At 48.6% G+C, this 24,799-nt stretch overlaps 2 protein-coding genes and 1 long non-coding RNA gene across 6 annotated transcripts in view; 2 read left to right on the top strand and 1 right to left on the bottom strand.

Annotated features, from left to right (window-relative positions):
* MAP4K5 (mitogen-activated protein kinase kinase kinase kinase 5) overlaps positions 1–8,743 on the top strand; it is a 55,187-nt gene extending 46,444 nt beyond the window's left edge. For all 3 annotated transcript variants that reach the window (XM_032110966.1, XM_032110967.1, XM_032110965.1), the window contains 7 exons: positions 862–965; positions 1,329–1,506; positions 2,666–2,734; positions 3,147–3,239; positions 3,804–3,874; positions 4,119–4,174; positions 5,573–8,743. In XM_032110966.1, the coding sequence (XP_031966857.1) occupies positions 862–965; positions 1,329–1,506; positions 2,666–2,734; positions 3,147–3,239; positions 3,804–3,874; positions 4,119–4,174; positions 5,573–5,660 (659 nt within the window). In that variant the 3' untranslated portion in view covers positions 5,661–8,743. The remainder of the gene's footprint in view (positions 1–861; positions 966–1,328; positions 1,507–2,665; positions 2,735–3,146; positions 3,240–3,803; positions 3,875–4,118; positions 4,175–5,572) is intronic.
* Positions 6,602–10,063, bottom strand: LOC116445003. Its single transcript, XR_004240617.1, has 2 exons — positions 9,685–10,063; positions 6,602–9,209 (listed from the first exon to the last, which is right to left on the bottom strand). It is a non-coding gene; the product is annotated as an uncharacterized LOC116445003 (long non-coding RNA).
* Positions 10,064–10,098: 35 nt separating this feature from the next.
* CDKL1 (cyclin dependent kinase like 1) lies at positions 10,099–22,725 on the top strand. Of its 2 annotated transcripts, none has more exons than XM_032110969.1 (9): positions 10,099–10,349; positions 12,811–12,932; positions 14,897–14,969; positions 16,879–16,969; positions 17,667–17,867; positions 19,417–19,499; positions 19,872–19,928; positions 20,421–20,576; positions 21,464–22,725. In XM_032110969.1, exons 1-9 carry the CDS (start codon positions 10,182–10,184, stop codon positions 21,569–21,571), a joined length of 1,059 nt encoding a protein of 352 aa, XP_031966860.1. In that variant the 5' UTR covers positions 10,099–10,181; the 3' UTR covers positions 21,572–22,725. The 2 variants fall into 2 exon arrangements, with proteins under 2 accessions (XP_031966860.1, XP_031966859.1); XM_032110968.1 differs by having other exon boundaries at positions 10,112–10,349; positions 17,655–17,867.
* The last annotated feature ends 2,074 nt before the right edge of the window (positions 22,726–24,799 follow it).

Below are 24,799 nucleotides of genomic sequence, written 5' to 3'. Positions count from 1 at the left end.
TCAGTGCAGTTTGAAGTGCACAGAAGGGGTTAAAGCTTGTGAAGTTGTGGATTTTCAGCTTGGGCTGCCTACAGAATGTTTGTCCTTTCCAATACTGGCCCTGGTGCTGTGTGAAATCAGAGTCATGGAATTACGAAGGCTGGAAAGGCCCTCTAAGATCATCCATCCATTCCCCCAGCACTGCCCAGCCCAGCACTAACCCACATCCCCAAGTGTCACATCTGCAAATTGTACCTTTCCACCCCTAAAAATGAATATAAAGTGTTCAGCTGCACACTTGGAGATCCTGTTCAGCTCATCTGAAGTGCCCACAACAGCCACATTTACAAATAATTCCTGAAGTCAGGCTGCTCCTGTGCCCAACTGAGCTTAAAAAGCCACCCCCAAACCCTGTCCCATGTATTCCATGAGCTATCAGAGCTCCCTGGGGGCTTCCCACCTTCTCTGCCTGGGAATTGCTTTATTTCAAGGCCAGTCTGACCCCGAGCTCTCCCTCCTGGCTCCCACAGCCCCAGGGAGAGGCACTGCAGCTTTTCTGCCCACTCAGCGTGTGACCTCTGAACTGGGACTCCAGGAATGCAACTGGTTATTAATTAAAGCTGTAATTGAATTTATCTGGAATGTAGCACAATATTAATCATTGTGGATGTTGGGATGGGAAGCCACAAGGCAACAGTGGGAAACTGATGGAACAAGATGGGCTTTAAGGTCCCTCCCAAGCCTAATCATGCCATGGTATGATTTTATAATGCTATTTCTTAACTCATTTGTAAAGATAGCTGTAGGGTTATTTTTTCAAGTATACTTTGAACTTGCAGGGCTTTAAAATTACTCTTTTCTGGGCTTTTTTATTTTATATAGTACGAAATCCATACACAGGCCACAAGTACCTGTGTGGTGCATTGCAGTCTGGAATTGTTCTACTCCAGTGGTATGAGCCAATGCAGAAATTCATGTTAATAAAGGTAAGCATTTACTTTTAGTTTAGTTGAATAATTATACAGTTGTTGAAATAACCTTTCCAGAGTTTGTGATGGAAAGTACACCTCGGCTTTTTGTGGGTTGTGAGCACTTGAAAGTCTGGCTGGACACATTTTGACTCAGAAAATCTTGTGACTGAAGTAATTTAAGTAATATAAAAGTCATTTAAGTGCTGGATCAAGCCCAGCACTGGCAATAACAGACCATGATCCACCTCTGCCCAGCCTTCAAAAGCACTCTCAGCAGCAGTAAAAATTCTGTATATTTAGACTTTGTGCATGTTGTTGCAGAGTCATTTCAAGGTAAAAGCAAATTCGCAGAGGCCTGATGATGTTTTGTTTTCCCAGCACTTTGATTTCCCCCTGCCAAGCCCCCTGAATGTGTTTGAGATGCTGGTGATCCCAGAGCAGGAGTATCCCATGGTGTGTGTGGCCATCTCCAAGGGCACAGAGCCCAACCAGGTGGTGCAGTTTGAGACAATCAACCTGAACTCTGCGTCCTCGTGGTTCACAGAGATCGGGGCAGGTGAGGCTCTGGGTTCCTCTTCCAGCTATTTTGTTGTCTGGGAATGTTGGATATCCCTTCCTTGCAGTCATTTGGAGACCCTTTAGGCTTGGCAGCTTCTCTGCCTAAAGCAGATGGAAGCTGATCCCAGATTGTCAGAACCTGAGGGGAGCCAACAGGAAAAGCTGGAGAGGGACTTTGGACAAGGGCCTGGAGGGACAGGACACAGGGAATGGCTTCCCACTGCCAGAGGGCAGGGATGGATGGGAGATTGGGAAGGAATTCCTGGTTGTGAGGGTGGGCAGGCCCTGGCACAGGGTGCCCAGAGAAGCTCTGGCTGCCCCTGGATCCCTGGCAGTGTCCAAGGCCAGGTTGGACAGGGTTGGAGCAGCCTGGGACAGTGGAAGGTGTCCCTGCCCATGGCAAGGGGGTGGGAATGGAATGGGCTTTGAGGTCCCTGGTCCCTTCCAATCCCAGCTGTTCTGTGATTCTGGGATTCTCAGTGTTGTGCTGACCTGCCCACATCAGTACAAACTGTCCTTACAAAACACCTTTTATTTTCTAAATTTCCTTAAACACCCATCAGACCCTGCTGATTGGGTTCTCCTTTGTGGTTCCATTCTGTTTCCCAGGATCCTGCTCTTTCCTCTCCTTTCCTGCATTAAAACTCCCAGAAATGGATTCCTGTCCATCTTCCAGCCCTTGTGGGAGGGTTGTTATCTTCAGCTGACTCTTAAAAATTACAGATTTGGGTTATTTTTATCTTTAAATATTGCTTTTTAGCAGCTCTAGGAACAACTTCATTAGTAAAAACTAGAAAAAAACCTATTAAACTAGTTTATATCATCACAATAATCTTTCCAGATGTGGATTTATGGGAAAAGAGAGGATTTTTAGGAATTATAATTCCCTTGATGGTTCCTTTTGTTTTTTGTGGTGCCTCTCTATGGAGGAAGCTGTGCTGAACTGCAGCATGAAATGTATTTTATCCAGTAAAAGTTGCGTTTTCCTATTAAATACCTGCTTTGAACAGAGAGCTTTGTGCTTCTCCCAGAACATTCTGGGATCTTAGAGCCTTTAAAATATCAGAGTAACAACTATCACCATGAAAAGAGCTTGGGGGGGCTGAGTCTTTTGATGTGCTATAAAATAGAAAATAATCCAGTTTATTTTTCCCCAGGCAATCAGCAGTTGGATGCCATTCACGTGACACAGCTGGAAAGAGACACTGTCCTGGTCTGCCTGGACAGTGAGTAACACAGAACTCTCTTGGATCACTGACTTACACCTCGTGCAAAACTTGGGTTGCCACAGTTGTTGATTTTAACTCCACCACGAGTTCATTTTCCTCCCTACATTATTAATTTGTGTTGTAATATTTCCAAAAAAGATAGTTTGGATAAGTGGGATTTCACTCTGGTTTTTGTGATTCCATTTCCTCTCTTCATGTGTGCATCACTCTGGCAGGAGAGTCTAAAACCACAGCAAGTGGTACAAAGTTTCCTGTATTTGAGAGAAAGATGCTCTTGGGTTCATTTTAGGCAAATGCTGTAGATGTTAAGTTTGGGTATTTCTTTGTGCCTGAAAGATTAAATGAGTATTTTACACTTAAATCCTTTTCAGCAGTGGGTTTTAATGGTGGTTTTTCTCTTTCTCTTGAGAATTTGTGAAAATAGTGAATTTACAAGGGAAATTGAAGTCAAGCAAGAAATTGGCTTCTGAGCTGAGCTTTGATTTCTGCATCGAGTCAGTGGGTGAGTGATTTGCTTCTCTGGTGTCTTTCAGGGGTTTAAGAACTCACTGTTGAAAGCCTGACTGGTTTCTGGTCATTTCCATAGCAATGAGAACAAAATTTGGGGAGGAAAAAGTGGTTTAGTAATCCATAAATCTGTGTTAGTCTTCTAAAAGTTAAGATTTTATTTCAAGTAATAGCACATCCATTTTTTTATAGTCAGGGTAATAATATTTGAACCTAACTCTCAAGCTGCTGTCTTTAGACTAGGACAGGAGCCTTGCTTCTAGAACTTGAACTGTAGCTGTCAAACAAGAATTTCTGCTGTAATAACCTTTCAGAATCACAGAATTAAATCACTCAGAGCTGGCAGCTCTGTGCTGTCTCTGTCCCTAAATGGAAAACTCCCATTTTCCATCATCTGTTTTGAAGTAACTGTAATAATTCAGGTGATGTGTCATTTCCAGCAACTCACAGGGCTTTGGTTGGCAGTGTTTGTTTACACACTTCCTGGAGGGCTCTCCAGAGGCATTAGGAAAACAAGGATCCAGGGAATGGGGTGTGATTTGTGCTCCTTTTTTTGCAGTGTGCCTTCAGGACAGCGTGCTGGCCTTCTGGAAACATGGGATGCAGGGCAAGAGCTTCAAGTCAGATGAAGTAAGTGATCTCCAGCCTCTCCAGGTGTCTTTCCTCCTGTTCTTATTTACCACTGGATCCTTTGGCTTCTCTCTCTGCTTCCCAAGTGAGAGTGTTCATGTTCCACCATGCTTAACATCCATTTATCCATTTCAGTCCTGTACTTTGCATTAAATTGCATTTGAACATTTCTTTCCTTCCAACTCAGACCAATAAATTTCATTTTGCTGTTGAAATGGATCTCAGTATCTGCATTTTTCTGCAGGTGACCCAGGAGATATCCGATGAAACCAGGGTTTTCCGCCTGCTGGGGTCAGACAGGTAATCTCCCTGCAGAAACAGAAACCTTTTGTTTTATTTAAACCAGCTTTTCTAGTTCCCAGCTGGGCCTGGCTTCCAGCCCAGCACGGCTCTGTCTGTGGGCACCAAGTGTCAGGGAGAGAGGAGAGATGCTCTTGGCTTGCAGGGTGCCCAGTGCTCTTCTGGAAAAGCCTGCTCCTGGCTTGGATTGTCCTGGTGAGCTGGGAATTACCTTGGCAGCACTCTGTTAAAGAGAATCTTTGCTGGTCTAGAAATAGCAGAGCAAACTAGATCCCACTTGGGTTTTAATCACAGTTATCCAAGTCCACACATTATCCATAACATCCAGCTGAAGCCTTCCAGCTGCCCCCAGGTTTGGAACCTGAGCAGAAGCTGGCCCAGGCTCCAGGCTGGACATGTTCACTTGTGGATTCTCAGCCAGCCAGAGGGATAAATGTAGGAATAGATAGGGATGAGTCCAGCAATCACTTCCAACCACAGAATCCCAGACTGGTTCGGGTTGGAAGAGACCTTAAAGGTCATCTTGTTCCACCCCTGGGCAGGGACACCTTCCACTAGACCAGCTGGCTCAGAGCCTTGAACACCTCCTGCTCTCAAATCCCTGATCTCTGCTCCCTCACCTGGCCTTGGAACTGCCAAACCCTTTGGTTTGTATTTTCCATCTCTCTACAAATGGAGCAGGAGTCTTTCCTGCCATTCCAGCAAGGAGATGTGGAATCACCTTTTTACCTTGGATCACCCTAGAGCTGCTCGGGTGCGGAGGTGAGGATCAGGGACAGAGGCTCTTCAGAGACTTCTTTTGAAAACTCTTTGAGGAAAGCAAAAAGCAGAGATAAGTTTAATCCTAAAAACAACAGGAACTGGCGCAGAGAAATGCTCAGCATTTGGAAGGGAGAGGGGAGGTCAAAGGCCCAACCACACCAGCTGATGGTCAAAGTCCAGCATTGGTCAGTGTGCCAAGATGGGGAGAAAATAATTTTCCAGAGCAGCTCACAGGATCATGATCCAGCAGGACAAAGGCAGAGATGAGGTTGAGTGATCCCTATGAGCTCATCAGGTAATATTTAGGAGGGAGGAGAACTGTTGAGGTTAGTGGCTGATGCTTATCCTAAGATGTAGGAGGGATAAACATATACAGGATCATGGAATTACAGAACGGATTGGGTTGGAAGGAAGGATAATCCAGTTCCAACCCTTCCACTATATCTCGTCCTTCAGTGTTTTTATCAGAAGTGATGCTGGAAATTGAGGGAACTGTTAAAAGAGTGAAACACCCAAGATACTTTGGGGAACCTCCATCTCCAGTCTGTACAAACCCCTGAGTTTCCTCCTCAGGAGTTACACCAGGAGCTGGTTTTTGCCCCTAACCACGTGGATCCCCTTTGTGTTTGGCTGCAGAGTGGTTGTGCTGGAGAGCAGGCCCACGGAAAACCCCACAGCTCACAGCAACCTCTACATCTTGGCTGGACATGAAAACAGTTACTGAGCAACACTCACCCACCAGACAACAGAGGGAATTGGCCACACTGGAACCCAGGGGCGCCAGGAAACCGGGACTTGCCGTTTCTTGCCTTGACACCGGAATTGTGTTGGTTTTTGGGGTGGGAATCAATCCATTTTTGCAGCTGGGAACAGCTGGTTCTGTCTCTTGCCACTGTGTGGTTGGTTATATCGAGTTTGCTTAATAAAAGCTGAGATAAAGAGCCCTTTACTCACTAGTTCTAGGGAAACAGAGCCTTGAAACATGTTCTGCAGTAAAGGTGCCATAAACTGTTAAATATTTTCCTTCCCTTGGATTTTCCTTTTATTCTGTAGATACAGATCTAGTGCTGGCTGTTGCCCTGTTTTATACTGAGTCTTATTCTTAATAAAACAAAGATTTGTGTAGGAAGTGGAAGTATCTGCAAAGCTTTTTGGTTTTAAATCTGCCATTGGGTATGGCTTTGTATAATAGACTATTTAATCCTTATTTATTAATCTGCTGCTAGGATGGGGTAATGTCTAACTTTTAGCAAAGGAAGGTTGCAGAGCAGCTTACTTTTTTTTTTTTTTTTTTTACCATTGTATAAAGATTTGATGATTCTTTTTCCTTGTAGGGATGTAGTGCATTACTGAGGGGTGTGTTACCGTGTTGGGTGATCTTGTAAAAAAAAAAAAAAAAGCATTTTTGTACAACAAAGTATTTTGTACTGATTTTTCTGCCTGCAGAATTGCCATAAAAGGGATTTTCTTACTTCCTAGTAGGGTGTGTGTACAAAAAGTAGAATATTGATATCAGACTTGTTGCTCCTGGGTGGCTGAGTACAATATCCGTGTGTGTGTGTGTGTGTGTGTGTGTGTGTGAAGTTGACTGGCAGTGTGTATTTTTTATATATATATTTATACATATATATATAAAAATGTACAAAACATATATGCTTTATTTTCATAAATTAGGGATAAGCCTTGTGACATGAAGTGGAAATTGTAGCAGGTCATCATCCTTAATGAATGAAAGTATCATGTATCCAACTGCCCACGACGTGTAGTTTATTTATGCTATTCCAGAGGGGAGCCTGGAGCCACAGCTGAGCCTGAGCAGCATTCCAGCTGCTGCCAGCCAGTGCTTTGGGAATGGCTGCTGCCCCAGCTGTGTAGTGTAAATAAACATGATAAGAACCAGTATTCTATATCCAAGCTTTGATCACTTTCTCTCTGTTTGGTCACCTGCATTTTTTTCCTTTCTCTTTCTCCATTGAAGAGTCGCATCGGTTCCTTTTGTCTTCCTCATTAATTAAAATTCTTGAGGTACCATTAAATATAGACTGACTCCAGGAGAGCATCTGGTTTTACTACCTCACATTACCCTGCTGGCTTTGATGTGAACAGTCCTTGGGCAGGTGCAGTAGCAGCTCAGAAACATTTGAATTGAAGGGGTTTTTAATAAAATGCTGCAGGAGGCAGCTGCCTGTTCAGCTCCTGAGATCTGCTGCCTAGGAAGGAGAGGCTGGAATTGCCAGGTCATGTGAGCAGAGCAGTAAAGGGGTGTGACAGCTGGGAGTGCGTTGGTGCTGTGTTGTCTGCGTTGGCATCGGGCTCCGTGATCCATAATTTAACACGGAGGGAATTGTCTGGGCCCACGTGATGGCTCAGGGATGTCTCGTTACTCAGGACAGCTGCAAGTTGGGAAGGTCCAGAGGGGAAAATAGCCCTGCACACATTTAGCATTTTAGCCACTGTCATTCAAAACTAATTCTTGCTGGCTTGACATCCAAATTAAGTCGAGCTTTTCAGTTCTGACACTGTGTCAAAGCTTAGTAAGTAGTAAGTGTACAGATAAAATTTAAAAATCACTCCAGGGAGCATGAAAAATGTGCTTGAAGGGTGGTCAGCTGGAATTGGATCAGCAGTATTAAAAGCAGGACGTGTGATTTTTGTCTTTTAAAGGAGTTCTCTAGTATTGAAATTTCTTCTCCACAGGTAACAGTGACTGTTGATTAACCTCAAATGGTGCCACTCCTGGTCTACAGGGACTTTAAAACAAAAATTAAGGCAAAGTGAAGCACCAGGTGTAGATATTGTAGAGCAAACACTTTTTAATTTACCTCATTCACTACAGAAGGTAATTTCAGCCTCATCTTTGAAAACACTTAAAGGAGATCTCTAAAAGACTAGAGAAACCTGTAAATAAAATCTAAATATTTATGGGGAATAACTGGAGTAAATAACTCTTAGGTCATGACACTGTCATGCAGAAATAACGAGCTGAAAGTATTTTTCTTTGACATGAATGACTGGTGTTTTGCTGGATCATAAAGAATAAACTTTAGGAAAGTCCTCGTTTAATCAAACCTTTTTTAGCTGTTGAAGCATTTCTAATGGCATGCTGTGAAATGCTTTCTGCTGGTTTCATAGACAGTGGCATTTTTTTGGCATGATCTGCAAGATGCTGTTTCCTAGTGTAAAACCTCACTTTTGTTCCGTACCACAGAGCAGATTTGTGTGTTCCATAGTCAGCCCTGCCAGCCTCGGTGACTCTGATCAGTATAATTTGTGTTTGACTGTTTAATTTAGTCTGGTATTGTCTGTATCTTTGTTTTTTGTGGAATTTAAACCAGGCTTGAGAAAGCCTAATGGGAGGAGCTCGAGGGTCATGAAGCAAAAGCTTGCTCAGCCCCTCCTTCCTTGCTTATCAAAGTTTTAATTATTGGATGCACGAGGTCATGTACCCGACTTGAAAGCCTTAAAACAGGCTCCCAGAGCTCTTGGAAGTACAAACAGCATGGGAAGAGCAGTCTGTGGATTAATCTCTTTGGATTTCCTAACCAAATTCCTTGTAAGTGAAAAATACAGCTGGAATTGTGCTGACATCTCTTTAAAGAAGAAAGGTACAACGCATCAGTGAGCCACGGTGTCTCTGGATGGAAAGGACAAGACTGGGAGACTCTGAAATGTGCTTTTTTTACCTTGTTTAGTTGTTAGGTGTAACTGAGACTCATAACTGCACTCGTTCAGTTTGTGTAACCAGGCTTTGTTCCACAGGAATTTCTGTTGCCGTACAGTCTATGCCAAATAAACTGCTTTATTTGATCCGTGGTGTGGTGACTTGCTGGGAACAATACCTTGTCAGAGGAATCTCGGGAGAATCCAGACGGTCTCCAGGTTTTGTGGCCGCTGTGGGAAGGGCCTGGCGCCGCTGTTCTGTGTCCTGCAGACTGCCGGGAGCCAGCAGCAGCTCGCACGGACAGCGGGATAGCACAGGAGGGAGAAATCAGAGTAGCTGGGGCAAATTATTCCCGGCCCTGCCCTGCTGCCAGTCACCTGGGATCACCAAGGAACCACTCAGGAGTTGGCTGGCTGGAAAAGCAGAGGCTGCCTGCCTTGTTCCTGGGAGGAGAGCAGGGTCTGGTGGGTTTCAAAGGGCTGCTTAGAGTCGGAAAACACACGGCTCAGCCTCGGCAGGATCTAGAGCAGTTTACACCTTGTCCTCAGGCTTTGGCTGTTCGCTGCAGGTGCTTCAGGTGCTGTACCTGTATCCCAGATCTTCAGGGATCTGCTGAGGTAGAGGGAGAAGGAGGTTGGAAAAATAATGGAATGAATGTGCCTTTGGGCAACATAAAGAACTGCCAGTCACTGGTAAATAAGTGCACAGCAATATTCCTCCTCTGCAGAAGATTGTTATCTCTGGGGGTCAGTCTTGGCAGCTGGAATGTGAGGACTTCACATCCCTGATGGATGTGGCTTGGGAAGAAAAATAATGAGTGGATCTTTGTTCTGAATGGGGAAGCACCTCTGGAAAGGACTGGGGAGGTAGGAAGTGTGAGATGGAGTGGGATGCCCACACTTACATTTAGATCTAATATTGGAAGCAACTACCACCACAAAAGGCCACCTTGGTCCGGGGATGAGGAAAGGGATGATGATCCAGGGACCCACACGGGGGCACCAGGAAAGGGAACAGGAAGGTCAGGGATGGAAAAGCTCGACGGAAAGGTGTGGCTGCTGGCAGGAGCCCATTCAGTGACAGATACCTGAGATACTGGAACCGTGCAGTGGGGAGATGTTCCAGGGAAACCTCCAGGTGCCAGAGGGAAGTGAGGGCGCTGCTTGAGGCAGCTTGTGGAAGGCTCCCTCTTCCAACCCTGCAGGAAAACGGAGTCAAACCTAGAGATCCTCTGGAAAAGCAGAGAGGAGCAAAGAAAACGCGATCATGGCAGGGGGGTGGAGCTGGATGGTCTTTAAGGTCCCTTCCAGCCCAATCCATGCCGTGGTGCCGTGATTCCATGAACACGGCGCTGCGGGGCACGAAGCCCGAGGGGAATCGTGAGGCGCGGAGTCAGCATGGGGCCCCAGCAGCAGCCACAGGGATGCCCCGCTCTCCTTCCCTCACCCCCGGGGACCGCCCCGGCCCTCGCGGTGTCCCCGGGGCGGTTCCTGGGGCCGTCCCCGCCAGGGAGACTCCCCCGCCCGGGGCCCGCCCCGGCTCCGCGCTGAGGCGGTGGCGGAGGGCGGCGGGGCCGCCCCGGCCATGGAGCGCTACGAGAAACTGAGCAAGGTCGGGGAGGGCTCCTACGGCGTCGTCTTCAAGTGCCGCAATAAGGACACGGGGCAGATCGTGGCCATCAAGAAGTTCCTGGAGTCCGAGGAAGACCCGGTGATTCGGAAGATCGCCCTGAGGGAGATCCGCATGCTCAAGGTGGGCGGCTGCGGCGGGACGGACCCCGCTGCCGGCACGGGCTGTGCCCGCCATGGCGAGCCCCGGCGCGGGGCGGCGAGCCCTGAGGGAGCTGCCGGAGACGGGGCGTGAGGGGACAGGGAGTGAGGACATCCATGAAGGGACACCGTGAGTCTACGAGGTGTGAGGGCAGCAGTGAGGGGACAGAGTGTCGTGAGGGGACGGGGTGTGAGGGCAGCCATGAAGAGACGGGGCGTGAGGGCATCTGTGAGGTGATGGGGTGTCGTGAGGGGGTAAACAAAGAGGCGGGTGTGAAGAAGCATCATAAAGTGCCCAGGTCATTCAGTTCCTCTGGGAGAAAGCCGGTGCCAGGGAATGTCCGACCCGCTTGTGCAGGGATGGTGATGCCAGGTGATCCTGCCCAGGCCAGGCAGGTGCGGGTGGGAGCTGGGACACGGCAATGAGGTGGGACACGGCAATGAGCTGGGACACGGCAATGAGGTGGGACACGGCAATGAGCAGCCGCCAGGTGCCTGCGGGCTTCTGCAGGAGGAGCATCAGCATGGTCAGTCACGGTGTGCCCTGCACAGAGGGATTGATCCAGGCTCCGTCCCCCATGGAGGCAGTGATGGCCTGGCCCGTGTGGGCACAGCTCTGCCCTTGGTGTATGTCACAGACCCCTCTGCGTCCAGGAGATTCCCAGAGCGGTTGGAGGCGGTATAAAATACATGGATAAAAAGTGAGGCTGGACAGCATGAGGAGGGGGACAGCCAGGGGACCCAGCTCTCTCTGCTCCCCCTGTTGATAAATCTGCCCCAGTTCCTCCTTAAAGTGCCCTTTCTGAGCCCCTGGTTGTGCTGTGGATCCAGCTGTGGATTGAATGCCAGGGGCTGTGTAGGGTCGAGTATTCACACGTGGAAGCGACAGCAGAACTGGCACCAGTGAGCCCAGGCAGTGCCTTGTCTTTGCTGATCCTTTCCTGACTTCTCTGTGAGAGTTCATCCTCACACAGCAATGGGTCACTCCTTCAGCCTCTGGCTTTATTTTCCCGATGACATAAACACACGGGAGCATCTGCAGTGAGTCACAGCCCAGGTCTATCAAGCACGAAGAGACCCGGGAGAAAGGGGGAGAGGATCGGGTAAGGTTTCCTTTCACACTCCCAGCTTCTGGGCAAGGATTCTGCAGCCAAAGGTTGTGCCCGCTGCTTCACGCTTAGAGACATTTGCAGACTGCTGGGACTCTGTCCCATCTCTTTTGGATCTCGTGTGTTCATTTGGTCTCCATAGTTTCCTGAGGCTTTAGAAATGTGTTAAAAAAAAATATTTCCTTTTATTTGTTACAAACTTGCTGCTGGGGGATGGCAGACAGTACCCTCAGCTGTGTGTTCCAAGAAATGGGAGCTGTTCCCTTTGCACTTTTTCCAGGGTGCTTGTGATTTGTACACCTGCTATCCTAGGAAAACAATCATCTAGGAAAAAAACATAATTAATTTTCGGTTAGATTTTGGGGAGCAGCAACCTAAATTTTTCTCCTATCCAAAGTAAACAGAGGACATGTAGCTGCATCATTTCAGTAAACAGTGCTAGAGAGACATTAAGATTTAAGTGGTATTAAAAATCTGAAAAAGAGAATAATAATTGCAGAAGTCCCTTGTAAAGCCGATGGGAACTGCATTGTCCTTAAGGATCCAAAGCCACTGCAGCCAGGCACAGCAGGATCTGTGTTGGGGCACTGTTGATTTTGACAAGTGCAGACCTGCTTGGCTCTTTTCAGCTTTTTCTCTGTAAATAGTAACAGGTTTTTTGTTTGTTTGTTGAGGCACTTCCTGGCTTAGGTAACTCCTGTTTGTCAGAGATGGAGTGAGATTGTGTTTCATCAGTAAAAAATGATGGGCCTGCTAAATCATTTTTCTGCACAGTAAACACCTTGCAGACAGAGGGATTTTTGTGGCCAGGAGCCAAGGGAGGTGGGGGTGAGAGTTTGCAGAGTCTTAAAACCGTAGAATCCCAGAATGGTTTGGGTTGGAAGGGATTCCAAAGACCATCACATCCCACCTCCTGCCATGGGCAGGGACACCTTCCACTATCCCAGGTTGCTCCAAGCCCGTCCAACCTTGGGATTCCCTTCCAGGGATCCAGGGGCAGCCACAGCTTCTCTGGGCACCCTGTGCCACGGCCTCAGCACCCTCACAGCCAGCAACCCTGCATTCCTTCCCAGTATCCAAGAACAAGGGTAAATGGCTTCCCACTGCCAGAGGGCAGGGTTAGATGAAATGCTGGGAAGAGCTTGTTGCCCACCCATTTAGGTCAGCCCCCAAAATAAGTACACAGAGGCTGAGCTGCAGCTGAGCTGTGCTTCACCTTGTGCTGTGCTTGTAGAAAGGGTTCATCTTAAGGAATTGTGACCCTGCAGGAAAAATCTGTCCCCCACACCTTCACCCTGTGCAGTTCCTGACCAGTCCACTCCCTGTGTGTTGCAGCAACTCAAACACCCCAACCTGGTGAACCTGCTGGAGGTGTTCAGGAGGAAGCGGAGGCTGCACCTGGTGTTCGAGTTCTGCGAGCGCACGGTGCTGCATGAGCTGGACAAGCACCCCCGCGGGTGAGTGGCCCCTCTCCCCTGGCAGCTCTGAGCACAGGGGCCGGGGTGTCCGTGTCGTTGCTGCCCTGTGGCTTTTCAGAGGAATTTCATTAATTACAGGAGAGGTTTCTCAGCCCAGTGCCCAGGACTGTCTCTGTTACTGTGGTTTGACAGTGACATCCACAGGAATGGCGTAGGAGCTTTGTTCCCTCACAGTCCTGCTCACCACGGAGACGGGAGTGCTGAGCCGAGCATTTGGGAGAGCTGTGGCTGCCAGGGGAGCAGCGAACCCCAGGGCTTGGGAGCAGCTTGTGTCCTGCTCCTTTCACTGCTCCCATCACTGTGGGCACTGGGGCAGGGTCACTGGGCACCCAAATACAGAATCAGAGACTCGTAAAGTTGTTTATGTTGGAAAAGCCCTCTGAGACCATTGAGTCCAACTGTTAATCCAGCACTGCCATGTTCACCTCTAAACTATTTTCCCCAAGTGCCACATCTACACTTTTGAACACTTTCAGCCCTCCAGAGTGAGGAGGAGTTCCTAGGAGCTGTGCCTCCTCTCTGCAAAAATTCTTTTTCAAACAGGTGCTTGCACCAAGCGTGAGCTACACACAGGGTTTGTTCTGTAACACCTGGTAAAGGACACTCCCACTAAATACATTGTCCCTCATTATCCACGGTGCCTTGGTGCTGTGGAAATGCTAAGCAGAAGCCCATAAATCACTTCACAGGCCTGGGGCTAAGTGAATTGCTTGCAGGAGACTGGTTGGGGCTTCAGTAAAAAGAGCCTGTTATTTTTTCCCTCTGTCCCGGATGAGGAGCTCCGGGAGAATGGAGCTGCTGGTAGCACGTGGCTTTGTGAGCTCTGAGCAGCTGTCACCCCACTCTGAACCTGTTCACCTGGAATCTGAAGAGGGGGTGGATAACTCTCTTTGAAGGAAATGCTTCCCATTTGCTTACTGTTCATCAGAACAACTCCAGTGTGAAGGAGCATGTGACAGCTGGCTGCATGCTTTGCTTTTCAGCTTTGCTAGGGCAGATGGTCAAGTCTTTGTGGTCAGGTTAAGATGGGTGGGCACGTGCTGTTTCCAGCTCATTTGACCAACTCTATCCCCTTTTCAAGCTGTCAAAGCAGCACTCCCATCATTCTGGGATGTTTCTGGAAGGAATCTCTAGTGTTGCCACAGCAGTGTCAGCAGAGTGTCAGTGTCCCACTGACAGGAGAAAGTGAAAGCCAGGCTTGAAAGAAAAACCCAGGCATGCATTGTTTTGGTTTATTTTTTTGGGTAGTATTTTTTTCTTTATTAGGGATCAGAAGCTTTTCAGAATTAAACACATTAAATAAAATCGTGTTTGAGTTTGAAAGTGCCAAGATTGTCACCTCTGCCTTTCCTGAGGTTGTTGAAGATCATTACAGACAGCCAAGGAAGTTTAAGGACTGTTGCCCAGTAACTGAAAGAAAGGAGAGGAGGGACCTGGGAAGTGCTTCCAGCCGTGGGAGGGAAGGAGGGGGATCCAGACCAAAGCAGAGCTTTTATACTCTTGTCTGAACACCCTTCCCTGGCCCATTTTTCACCTCTCCGCTCTGGACAATCAGTGCCACGGCAGCATTCCATGTGTCTATACCATGGATACTCCAACAGTTCCAGCCCTGAGAGTTGCTGAGGGAGAAATTCCTGCTGGCATTTCAGGACTGCCAGGAATGGTGGATGCTAAACACAGCCATGGGACAGGATCTGATACGGACTCATTTTGCTGTGTGGTCACAGTGGCAGCCCATGCTGGCTGTGACAGTGGTACCAGACACAGTCACACTTCAGCTGCCATAAATCCTCGTGCCTTGTTGCACTGACCAGCTTTGGAAGTGTTTCCTGACTTCCCTGATGGTTTTGCTGAGAGATCCCTGTGCAATGTCAGCGCTCATTTCCCCTGCAATAATGGAGTTATTATTAATGGCCAAAATACAGCTGTGTTTTTTCCAACAGGGTGCCAGAGTACCTGGTGAAGAGCATAACCTGGCAGACCCTGCAGGCTGTGAACTTCTGCCATAAACACAGTGTGAGTCCCCTGACCAGCACAAACGATTGCTGGAACGTGGCCTTGGAGGAGAGGGGGGTTCTGCTGGCACTTTCCTGATTCCAGAGCTTTCATGGGATGGAGTCAGGGGGATTTTCCTGTTTCAACAGGAAACACATCTGAAACATTGGTGTATACCCACAACAGCTGCCTTCACTGTCACACAGGCCCCTTGGGCTGGCTGTCAAGGAATGATTTGCTCTAATGACCTTAGACAAGCTTCCAGGAGGAATGGGAATGTATCCTTGTGTGATCCCTGGGCCCTGCACTACCGCTGACCTTTAGGAACCTGCCTTACCAGCTCATCAGCTGGGACCTGAGCAAACTGCTGCTGATTTCACAGAAAGTCCTTCAGCTCGCTGTCGTGGGGTTGAATCGTGGCACCAGTGAAAAGATTTCAAAACTTAGACACAGTAAGCCCATATTACAACCCCTCTTCTGCTCTCTGGAGGGAGACACGAGTTGTGTACATGACAGATGCTTTAGTGGGAACATTTTCAGAAGCAGGGAAGGAGAAGGAGCCTTTTGGAGAAGCTCTTTAGGCAAACTTAGCTATAATTGTCTTTGGTTTTGTTCATCTGCCAACATTTGAGATTTAAGAGTGGAGGAGGAGATGGCCCTGGAATGGATGTTTTGTCTTTGCTGAAAGAATTACGTCCAGTTGAGCAACAGGAACTTGGCCACAGGTCTCTCCTGCTCCCAAGATTTGTTATTTTGCATCTTTTTTCTGTTCCCCTGCTCAGTCTGAAGATTTAATGGAGTTTGAGGGCAGAGGGAACAATGAGATGCTGCAGCCTGACCTGCTGTAGATCACAGGTAATGAGGTTTTATGCAGCTGCCCTTTCTGGAACTCCGTGACAGTGATTTAGTAAGCAGCACTGCAGTCCTCAGGAGGAGACACAATAATTCACCACCAGCTTGGCGAGGAAAGTCCAAGGTGTTTGCTCTGAGGTGATGATGGGAGAGAGACAACGAGTGAGACCCCAGTGAGTTGAGTAGAGCAAAAGAAATAAAGGTCTTTGTTAGTTTGATCAGCAGAAATTCTTTGCCAAGCCGAAATTCGGTTGTTGTGAAGGACAAGATCACCTCCAAAGAGTCACAGAATTGCTGATGTTGGAAGGGGCCTCTGGAGATCTTCTCATCCAACCCTCCCAGTCAGGCTGGCTCAGCTAGAACAGGCTGTTCAGAAAATTTTCCAGTCAGGATTTCAGTATCTCCAAGGCTGGAGGCTCCACAGACTCTGGACAATCTGTTTGGGTGTCTGGCCATGCTCTCAGTAAAAAAAGATAAAATAAATTGGTTAGGTTTAAATGGAATTTCCTGTGTGTTCAGTTTGTGCCCAAGGGCTCTCTCCTTTCACTGCACCACCAAGAACAGCCTGGCTCAGCCTTTACTCCTTCCCATCAGGTATTAATGCACACTGAAGGGTTTCCCCTGGAGCCTTTTCTCGACAGTCCCAGCTCCCTCATCCTCTCCTTGGATGTCAGACACCCCAATCCCTTAAATTTCAGTGGCCTTCACCAGAGTCACATCTTCCCTCTATTGAGGAATCCAAAGCTGGACACAGGTCTGGATGTCTCTCACCTGTGCTGAGCAGAGCTCTTGCTGAGCTTTGCCAGCAAAATCATTCACCAGGAGCTTCCCACGGGGTTCAGGGAGCTGACTCTGTGTTGTCCAGGTGATAGAGAGCTGGCAGCTGAAGCTGGGAGCCTGCATAGTGTCTCTTCCCAAAGGTGGGCTATGCACAGGTCATTGTCCTGCTGTTCAGAAATGCTTCCATCTTCTCTTTCAGCAGGAATAACTGCCTGGCACAGTGTGCAAGGAGGTGTGGCTGAATTTATCTGAGGGCCGGGTTAAATACTTCTAACCTTGCTTTTTTTTCTGCTTCCAGTGCATCCACCGGGATGTAAAGCCAGAAAACATCCTGATAACAAAGCACTCGGTCATCAAACTCTGTGACTTTGGATTTGCTCGAATACTGAGTGAGTGCTGACTCTTTATGTACCCGGAGAGTAGGATGAGCCATTCCAACACTCACTTGTCTGTGTCTGATGCACTGCAAACCATCCTATGTACAAAGCTGTGTGTTTTCCCAGGGAAGCTCTGCTAAAGGCTGGGTAGAGATTCCCAGACCTTCCAGGGAGGGAGCCCAGACACCGAGGTGACATCTGTAAACAAGCTGAGCTCCCTGCTGGCGCGGCTGAGCCGCTGGGGGTGCTGGCACTGGGAGATGGAAGTCGGCCTTGGGCGTTTTGGAGCTGCCCAGCCGTTGTTTATGCGGTGTTGGAGACACAGCTGGAGCTCCCTGGCAGGAAGAGCCCCTCTGGCTGCCTCTGCAAACAATGGCTTCACATTTTCCGTTGTAAATAAACCCCCTAATCTGTTTTTTTTTAGCTCCTCTTCAGACAAGCCATGGGCTCTGAGAACTGCCCACTGGCTGCTGCAGGGCCCTGCTGTGGAACTCTGCACATTTTCATTTGGAGGAAAACATGGTCTTGATTTTTGCCAAATCCTGAGTGTTTCCAGAGTTGGGTTCTGCTAGTGGCCAGTGACTCACCCTGCTCCTGCAGCTCTGGCCTGCCCAGGAGGTGCCCCAGCATGCAGCAAGTGATGAGGGCTGGTCTGCATCGCTCTGATCCCACGTCCTGTTTGTGTCTCTCTCCCCTGACCCCGACCCAGCTGGTCCCAGTGACTGCTACACCGACTACGTGGCCACCAGGTGGTACCGCTCCCCGGAGCTGCTGGTGGGGGACACCCAGTACGGCCCTCCCGTGGACGTGTGGGCCGTCGGCTGCGTCTTCGCCGAGCTGCTCTCCGGGGTCCCGCTGTGGCCGGGCAAGTCGGACGCGGACCAGCTGTACCTCATCCGCAGAACGCTGGGTGAGCGTCCCCCTGCAGCCACGCCTCTGGCAGGATTAAAGCCTGCCCAGGAGGGATGCCCTCTCTGGTGGGAATGGGGAGCAGCCAGGGGGCGAATTAGCAGATCTCTCCCTTTAGAAGGCGCTGGTTTATTTGACGTGTTCCTGTCCTTAAGAAGGAGCTGGGTTTTCCTGGCCTGAAGTACATGTGTTAACAGGCTCCCAGTGGACCAGGCTGAGGAAGCAGGATCATTGCCTGCAGGCTGCCTGGAACCATCCCTCCACTCTCTCTAGCAGTGCTGGCCTCTGGGAAGCTGGGTCTGGTGCTGGGTAAATTAGGGAAGATGTGGGATGTGTTTGGCGACCACTGGATGCCCCTCCTGGTCCCTTGGGGTGGCTCAGTGACTGCTGGGATAGGGGAGCACAGGAACTTCTTCAGCTGTCTCCACAGCGACAAAATCAATGAGGTGCCTGTATCAGAAAGGACCAGGAATGCTTTCCATAAAGGTTTAAAAATCCAGGTGTTTTTCAGGGTTTGGTACCAAGCAAAGTGGTCGGTGAACAGCTGGATTTGGTTCATCCCAGCTTTGGAGGTCTCAGAAGTGTTGTCAGTGCCTTTTGATGGCTGTGTGCCTGGGAAGGGGAGTGTGAACATCACAGCTTGTCTGCTCCACGTGTTTGTTGTTATTCATCAAGGAATTTTAGGAGGCACTCAGTATTTATTTGTTAAACAAAAGAGCCATTATCCCCCATAACACTTAAATGAATTCAGTCCCATTGATTCTTTTCAATTTTGGTGTGTAACATCTGATTTCTTGGGTGACAGCGAACAACCCCCCACTTTTAACTGAAATTAGTTGGAATGAACAGAGAGTTGCAATTTTAACTGAGCAGCTTATAGAACTACAAAGGTGGCTAATGGCTTTAAACAGATAAGCTCCTTAGCTGGAAAAATAGTTCATCACTCATTGCTTCATCCTCCAGAATTCATTAATGCCAGTGTTAAGCAGTTATAATTTATTTTTAATGATAGGGTTTCAGCCAGAAGAGATTCCCATTGGATTGTTGGATCCAGGTGCTGGACTAAGGCAGTGTTCACAGAGCAAAGCTCCTTGATTGAAGCCGTGCCATTATGGGAGTCAGCATTGTACTGGCTCCTTTGCTACAGATTTGATTTTAACATTTTCCTCGCTCTGGGCTGCTCTAAGCTTCAAAAACGCTGCCTTGGGGAAAAGCTACAGCAGGTTCAGGTGGGGCTGTGTTCCACAGCACCCTCAGGAGTGTCCAAAGAGAATTTCACCCAAAAGGAGTTAAATTTTCCTGAAGCTGGAATGCTTGAGGCCCTGCCTTTCCTTCAGCACAGTCACACGGGTGTGGGATCACTGATGGCCAAAATGGACACTAACTTTCACAAAAGAACGTTGCCTTGGTGTTATTCCACCTCTTCAGATGTTCTCTTGGATGGCATCAGCCCTCTTAGAGGATACAACCTTGTTCAATGCAGGCATTGAAAAATTAAGCAAATTAATCCAAATTTGTTTTGTTTTGTTTTTTTTAATTCTTGGTCGAAGGGGATCTCATTCCCAGACACCAGCAAGTGTTCAGCACCAACCAGTTCTTCAGTGGGGTAAGAATTCCAGACCCGGAGAGCATGGTAAGAGCTGCCTCCAGCTGCACTTCCCTCCCTTCCCCAGCTTGCCCAGTCCTTTGCTGTGCAGTGTTTTTTTCCCTATTCAAAAGCTTTGTCCTCTGCTTTGCCAGTGTGCACCAGAGTATTATTTGGAGGTGGCTGAACCTCTCATGACATTTTAACTTGCAGCCTGTGTAAAAGCAGTCAAAAAAATCTCTGCTGCTTTCCTCCATTTCTGGAGGCACATCCTCAGTGATGCCAGGCTCTCAGCACATGGAGGGATGGAGGCATTTCGTGAGGAACAGCTCATGTTCCTGTGGAAAGCTGGGTCTTGGTACCCTGATGAATGAAAAGTTTGCCAATATGAGTCCACTCACTGGGTTTTTTTCCCTCCAGGAGCCGTTGGAAATGAAATTCCCCAATATTTCATATTCTGCTCTGTCTCTCATGAAGGTAAGAAAACTCCAGCTTGTGGAGGAGCCCTGCACTGAGATAAACAAATGTCATCTGGTGTGAGAGTTTGGGACTGAGTTATCAGAGATTCATTGAAAAACAGAGCTGGTTTGCAGTGTGATTGCACCTGTTCCTTGAGCCACAATTCCTACTACAATTGTGGACTCCCCATCCATGGAAGTGTCCAAGGCCAGGTTGGACAGGGCTTGGAGCAAGCTGGGATAGTGGAAGGTGTCCCTGCCCAGGGCAGGAAGGTGGAATGAGATGATCTTTAAGGTCCCTTCCAACCCAAACCATTCCATGATTAATTTTTGCAATTGTTGGATAATTAGCTGCTCCTCAAGCTTCGTGCTCTGAAAAGCCACTCTTAGAATCCATTAAAAAAATTATCAACACGTGTACCTGTGGGAATACTCATTGGCTGTGGGGAGCAGATGGAATTGTGCAGACCCACGAAATGAGTGTTTTGTGTGATCCTCCATCTTCACTAAGGGCTGCCTTCGGATGGACCCTGCGGAGAGGCAGACCTGTGAGCAGCTGCTGCAGCACCCCTATTTTGACAGCTTTAGGGAGGCAGCAGAGCTGGGGAAAGAACATGAAAAAAGCACTCGGAAACCAGCCAGGCTGACTCGGAAGCACATGCCAGGGGTAAGGTTTCCATACTGTTTAATATTCCGTGCCTAAGGGGGGGCTGGTTCATTTGTTGGCTCCAGGGGATGGGCTGTGCTGGCAGCTGAGGGTGTTGGACTGGTCTTGGTTTTATCCTGAGAAGAAAACAAACCCCCTGGCTAAAGAGTAACTCATACAAACTGGATTTTGCACTGCGGCTCCGTGGGGCACTGGGGATAAACAGTGCAGCCCTGTGCACAATAAGGTTCATCCAGGAATGTGCATTCCTGACAAAGAGCAGCAGGAGGGCTGAACAAACTGGAAACACTCATGTGGCTGGTTTAATTTTGGATACTCTGGTGATTTTTAATCCTGAATTATGGAGATAGAATAAACACCACTTTTGTTTGTAACTGCTGATGGGACATGATCCCGTGCTCCGTTCCACACGTTGCCCCACGCACTGGGTGTTTCTGCAGCTGGAGTTGCCAAGCAAATGTCTCCCTGCTGCTCTGGCTTTTTCAGACTCCATCCCAAGTCCCCAGATCCAGCCCCACAATGCAACTCATTCCACAGTTCTTTACTCCTGTGGGCAACATTCCCCAGGGCAGCTGTAATGCCGAGCTGGGAAGTTGGAGGCGAGGGATGGAGAAGTGCTACAAAGTGTCAATCCTGATTTGCCTCTTCCATTTCTATGGCCTGGGATGTAACAGCACTATTTTTCTTGCCTAAAGAAATTCTTTAATGAGTGGCTCTCCTTGCCGTCCCGTCACAGAACCCCAGATCCATGACTCTCAGCTTGAGAAGTACGGTAGGATTGAGGATTACAGTAGGAATAGTTTTATAGCTCATATTCCAAGTGAAAAAGGAAATGCGTGCTTTATTCCCATTCCAAACAAATACACACAGTGTAACTTTTCCTTTAGTTACAGCACCTGCCTCAGCTAACCAGCAGCAACATTCTCCCAGCCCTGGACAGCAAGAAGAACTGCTGCAAGACAAGGAAATCAAAGTACCACTTCCCAAACATCTGACCAGGGGACAGATCAAAATTCAGTTGTTCAAAGTCATCCAGGATTTATAAACAGAGGATACTCAGTGGAAAACTAAACTACTAAAAGTCACAACATGTAGAGTGGTGTGTCCTCTACTCTGGGCCACTGATGGAGGGGAAGTGATGCAGAAAGAACTCCAAGCTCATCTCAGTGTTCTGTGTACAAAGGCAAATACATTTTTCTTTAACTGCTGATTGCCTCCTGGTTCAGAATTAGCCCAATCCAGTGCTTACAGTGTGAATGTTAAAACTCTGGCCTGTCACCCCCATTTCAGAGCTGGCAGGAGAACTCAACCTTGCCAAATACATCAGGCCCTCCTGCTTTAGCCCAGGCCCAAGTCCCTGCTCTGTGAGGAGCTGTGACTGTGCTGCTGGTTGGGTGGAAGATGCGTTGGTGCAGCCCAGGCTGAGAGGGGCTGCCTGGCTGCTCCAGGGAGTTCTCAGCTCCAGAGATAAACCTGGCTCATTCCTGCACTTACAGAGCTCAAAGGTTTCAAAGTGCTGGCAGTGGCTTCCCAGGCTCAACAGGCAGGGCACCCAGGAAAACAGAGCAACAATAACCCAGTTGTTTCTTTAGTCTTCCCAGAGCTTCTCCTGCAAGTTTCCTCCTTGAATTCTACTTCTGGTAAGAGTGAGGGCACTTGCTTGTAGTTACAAAAATGTTTTTATCAAAACTAATCATGAATGTAATTTATAACATTGGCCAGACACAGGCAGGAATTCTACCTAAATGTTTGTATTAGAACGACTGGGGTTTGTGGAATCTCAGAATATAATACTGTGTTGATCTTGAAAAAAAGAAATGTAGCTTCTTTTTCCAATTGACTGGATACTGAAAAGCTTTCAGCAGAGAAATTCTCCAGCTTTCCAGCATCCTGTGAAGTTTTCTCATGCAAGCTAGCTGAAAACAGTGTAGAGTTTTTGTAAACCACGACTTTATCTCACAGGTGCAAACTTGTTATGCACAGTCTTGTTATGGTACACTGAAGAAAACATTTTGAAATGGGTGTCATAGCATTCCACCAATCACTCTGAGAGCTGGATGGTCAAGCGACCAATAGCCTTAGCCATTCTTGCCATCCAAGTTATATAAACGAGTTTGTAATTAATTAAATAATCCCATTTTATCCTGGACTTGAATTGTGTGTCGTTCTTCTCGCCGTCCCCGGTGCAGCAGCGACATCTGGTGACGTGCGACGCGTACTACAGCCGCAACTGCATCCCCCGGGCCGCGGGGACGGAACCCTGAGCTGAAAAGATGGGGCACAAATCCTCAAAAGAAAGCACGGTATTTTCTGCCTTCAAATCCGTGATAACGATCGCGGGAGCTGACATAAGTGACGAGGCTCTCTGTGAACTGCTAAATTGGGCAGTAGAACGTGACTTTGTAGCAGACCCTGACACTGCCTTTAGCCCAGAAGCTTGGAAACTGTTAGGGGATAAGTTAATTCATGAGACCGTGTTCGGGGATAAGACCGTAGTCGACTTGCTCCATACGTGGGGGTCCCTATATGATATAATGCAGAAGTGGACAGCAGGAGGAGAAGGAAGAGAATTACCAGGCTCTGACAGATCTGAGGGTGAAGGTTCAGAAGGTGACTGATATATGGAAAAGACTCCACCGCTGGAATAAGTAAAGTAGGTATGTTTATTCCAGTGCTGGGACACACGGGGGATAATTCCTCCAAAGCCATGCGTGCCGACAGCTGCATTCAGCTCGGTGTATATCGGGTTACAAGTTCCATAGTCATTAAGTTTCCCAATACACCTATACATATCATTACCTCGCCCCGCCTAGCCTCACTTCGTATTACAACGAGCCCAAAAGTCATTTACATCTGTGCTGTGCTTGCGCAGGGTCGTCTGGTGCTCGTGGGCAGGGGTCTCTGGGATGAAGTAAAGGGTCTTCCTCCTTCTGAACTTTTCACCTTTCTTCCCTGCGCATGCAGGGGGTGTCCTGGCGGCGTCGGTCTCGCCGCCGTGGGCCGCTCCACAGTCGGCCCTGGCACTGCCGCCTGCCCCTCCACACCGGGCCCGGGCGGCACCGCAAGGCCCTCCCGCGCCGCTCCCGGGAGCGCCCATGGCGCCCTGCTCTTCCACGACGACGCCTCCAGCGCCTCGGTGCTCTGCACCTGCGTACACAGCACCCGGCCATCCGGGACATGCACCAGTATCCGGATGTTTCCCGGTGCAGCCGCCTATGGCAGATGTCTTGGCGGCTCCGCGGGACGTTTTGCTGCAGGTGGCAGCGCTGCCGGAGGTGTTGCAAACAGCTACAGTTCAGCCCTACGTCACTGCAGCTCCGCTTAACCTCTTCGGGGCGGGATGTGTTGGCAGCTTGTGGGGTGGGGATTGGGATGCACTTTTGATGGGGGTCACGGTGCAGAAGGATGCACAGTATCCTACACTGCCTTTGCAGTGGCTAGTAAACAAACCCATCTGGGAATCGCAGTGGCCCCTACCAAAAGAGAAATGAGTTGCCCTTCGTAAGTTGGTTCAAAAACAATTACAACAGGGACACATTGAGCCTTCTACCAGTCCCTGGAACACCCCTGTTTTTGTAATTAAAAAAAAACCAGGGAAGTGGAGATTGTTGCAGGATCTCCGAAAAATCAGTGCAGTGATGGAAAGTATGGGGCCATTGCAGCCTGCTATGCCCTCACCCACCATGATTCCAACGGGGTGGGAAATCCTGATCATTGATTTGAAGGATTGCTTTTTCACAATTCCATTGCACCCTAATGACAAACCAAAATTTGCTTTTACTGTGCCTGCAGTTAACAATGCTGAACCTGTGATGAGATATCAATGGAAGGTTCTACCTCAGGGCATGAAGAACAGCCCGACTATCTGCCAATGGTATGTTGCTCAGGCTTTGTCCAGAGTCCGTGAGCAGTTTCCTGAGGCACACTGTTACCATTACATGGATGATATCCTGGTGGCAGCATCCACCCAGGACGAGCTGCTGAGCTGGGAAGGGGCTGGAACACCAGGAGCTGCTGAGGGAGCTGGGAAAGGGGCTCAGGCTGGAGCAAAGGAGGCTCAGGGGGGACCTTGTGGCTCTGCACAAGTCCCTGACAGGAGGGGGCAGCCGGGGGGGTCGGGCTCTGCTGGCAGGGAACAGGGACAGGAGGAGAGGGAACAGCCTCAGGCTGGGCCAGGGGAGGTTTAGATTGGATATCGGGGAAAAATCTCTTCATGGAAAGGG

The sequence above is a fragment of the Corvus moneduloides genome, chromosome 6 (assembly GCF_009650955.1).
Source record: "Corvus moneduloides isolate bCorMon1 chromosome 6, bCorMon1.pri, whole genome shotgun sequence".
Taxonomy (NCBI): Eukaryota; Metazoa; Chordata; class Aves; order Passeriformes; family Corvidae; genus Corvus; species Corvus moneduloides.
This window is presented reverse-complemented; position numbering and strand designations above follow the sequence as displayed.

Excerpts from the sequence above, each read along its gene's own strand:
- CDKL1 (XM_032110968.1), top strand. The coding sequence starts at position 10,182 with ATGGAGCGCTACGAGAAACTGAGCAAGGTCGGGGAGGGCTCCTACGGC. Across the intron at positions 10,350-12,810 it reads GGGAGATCCGCATGCTCAAG|CAACTCAAACACCCCAACCT; the intron begins GTGGGCGGCTGC and ends TGTGTGTTGCAG. Across the intron at positions 12,933-14,896 it reads CTGGACAAGCACCCCCGCGG|GGTGCCAGAGTACCTGGTGA; the intron begins GTGAGTGGCCCC and ends TTTTTCCAACAG.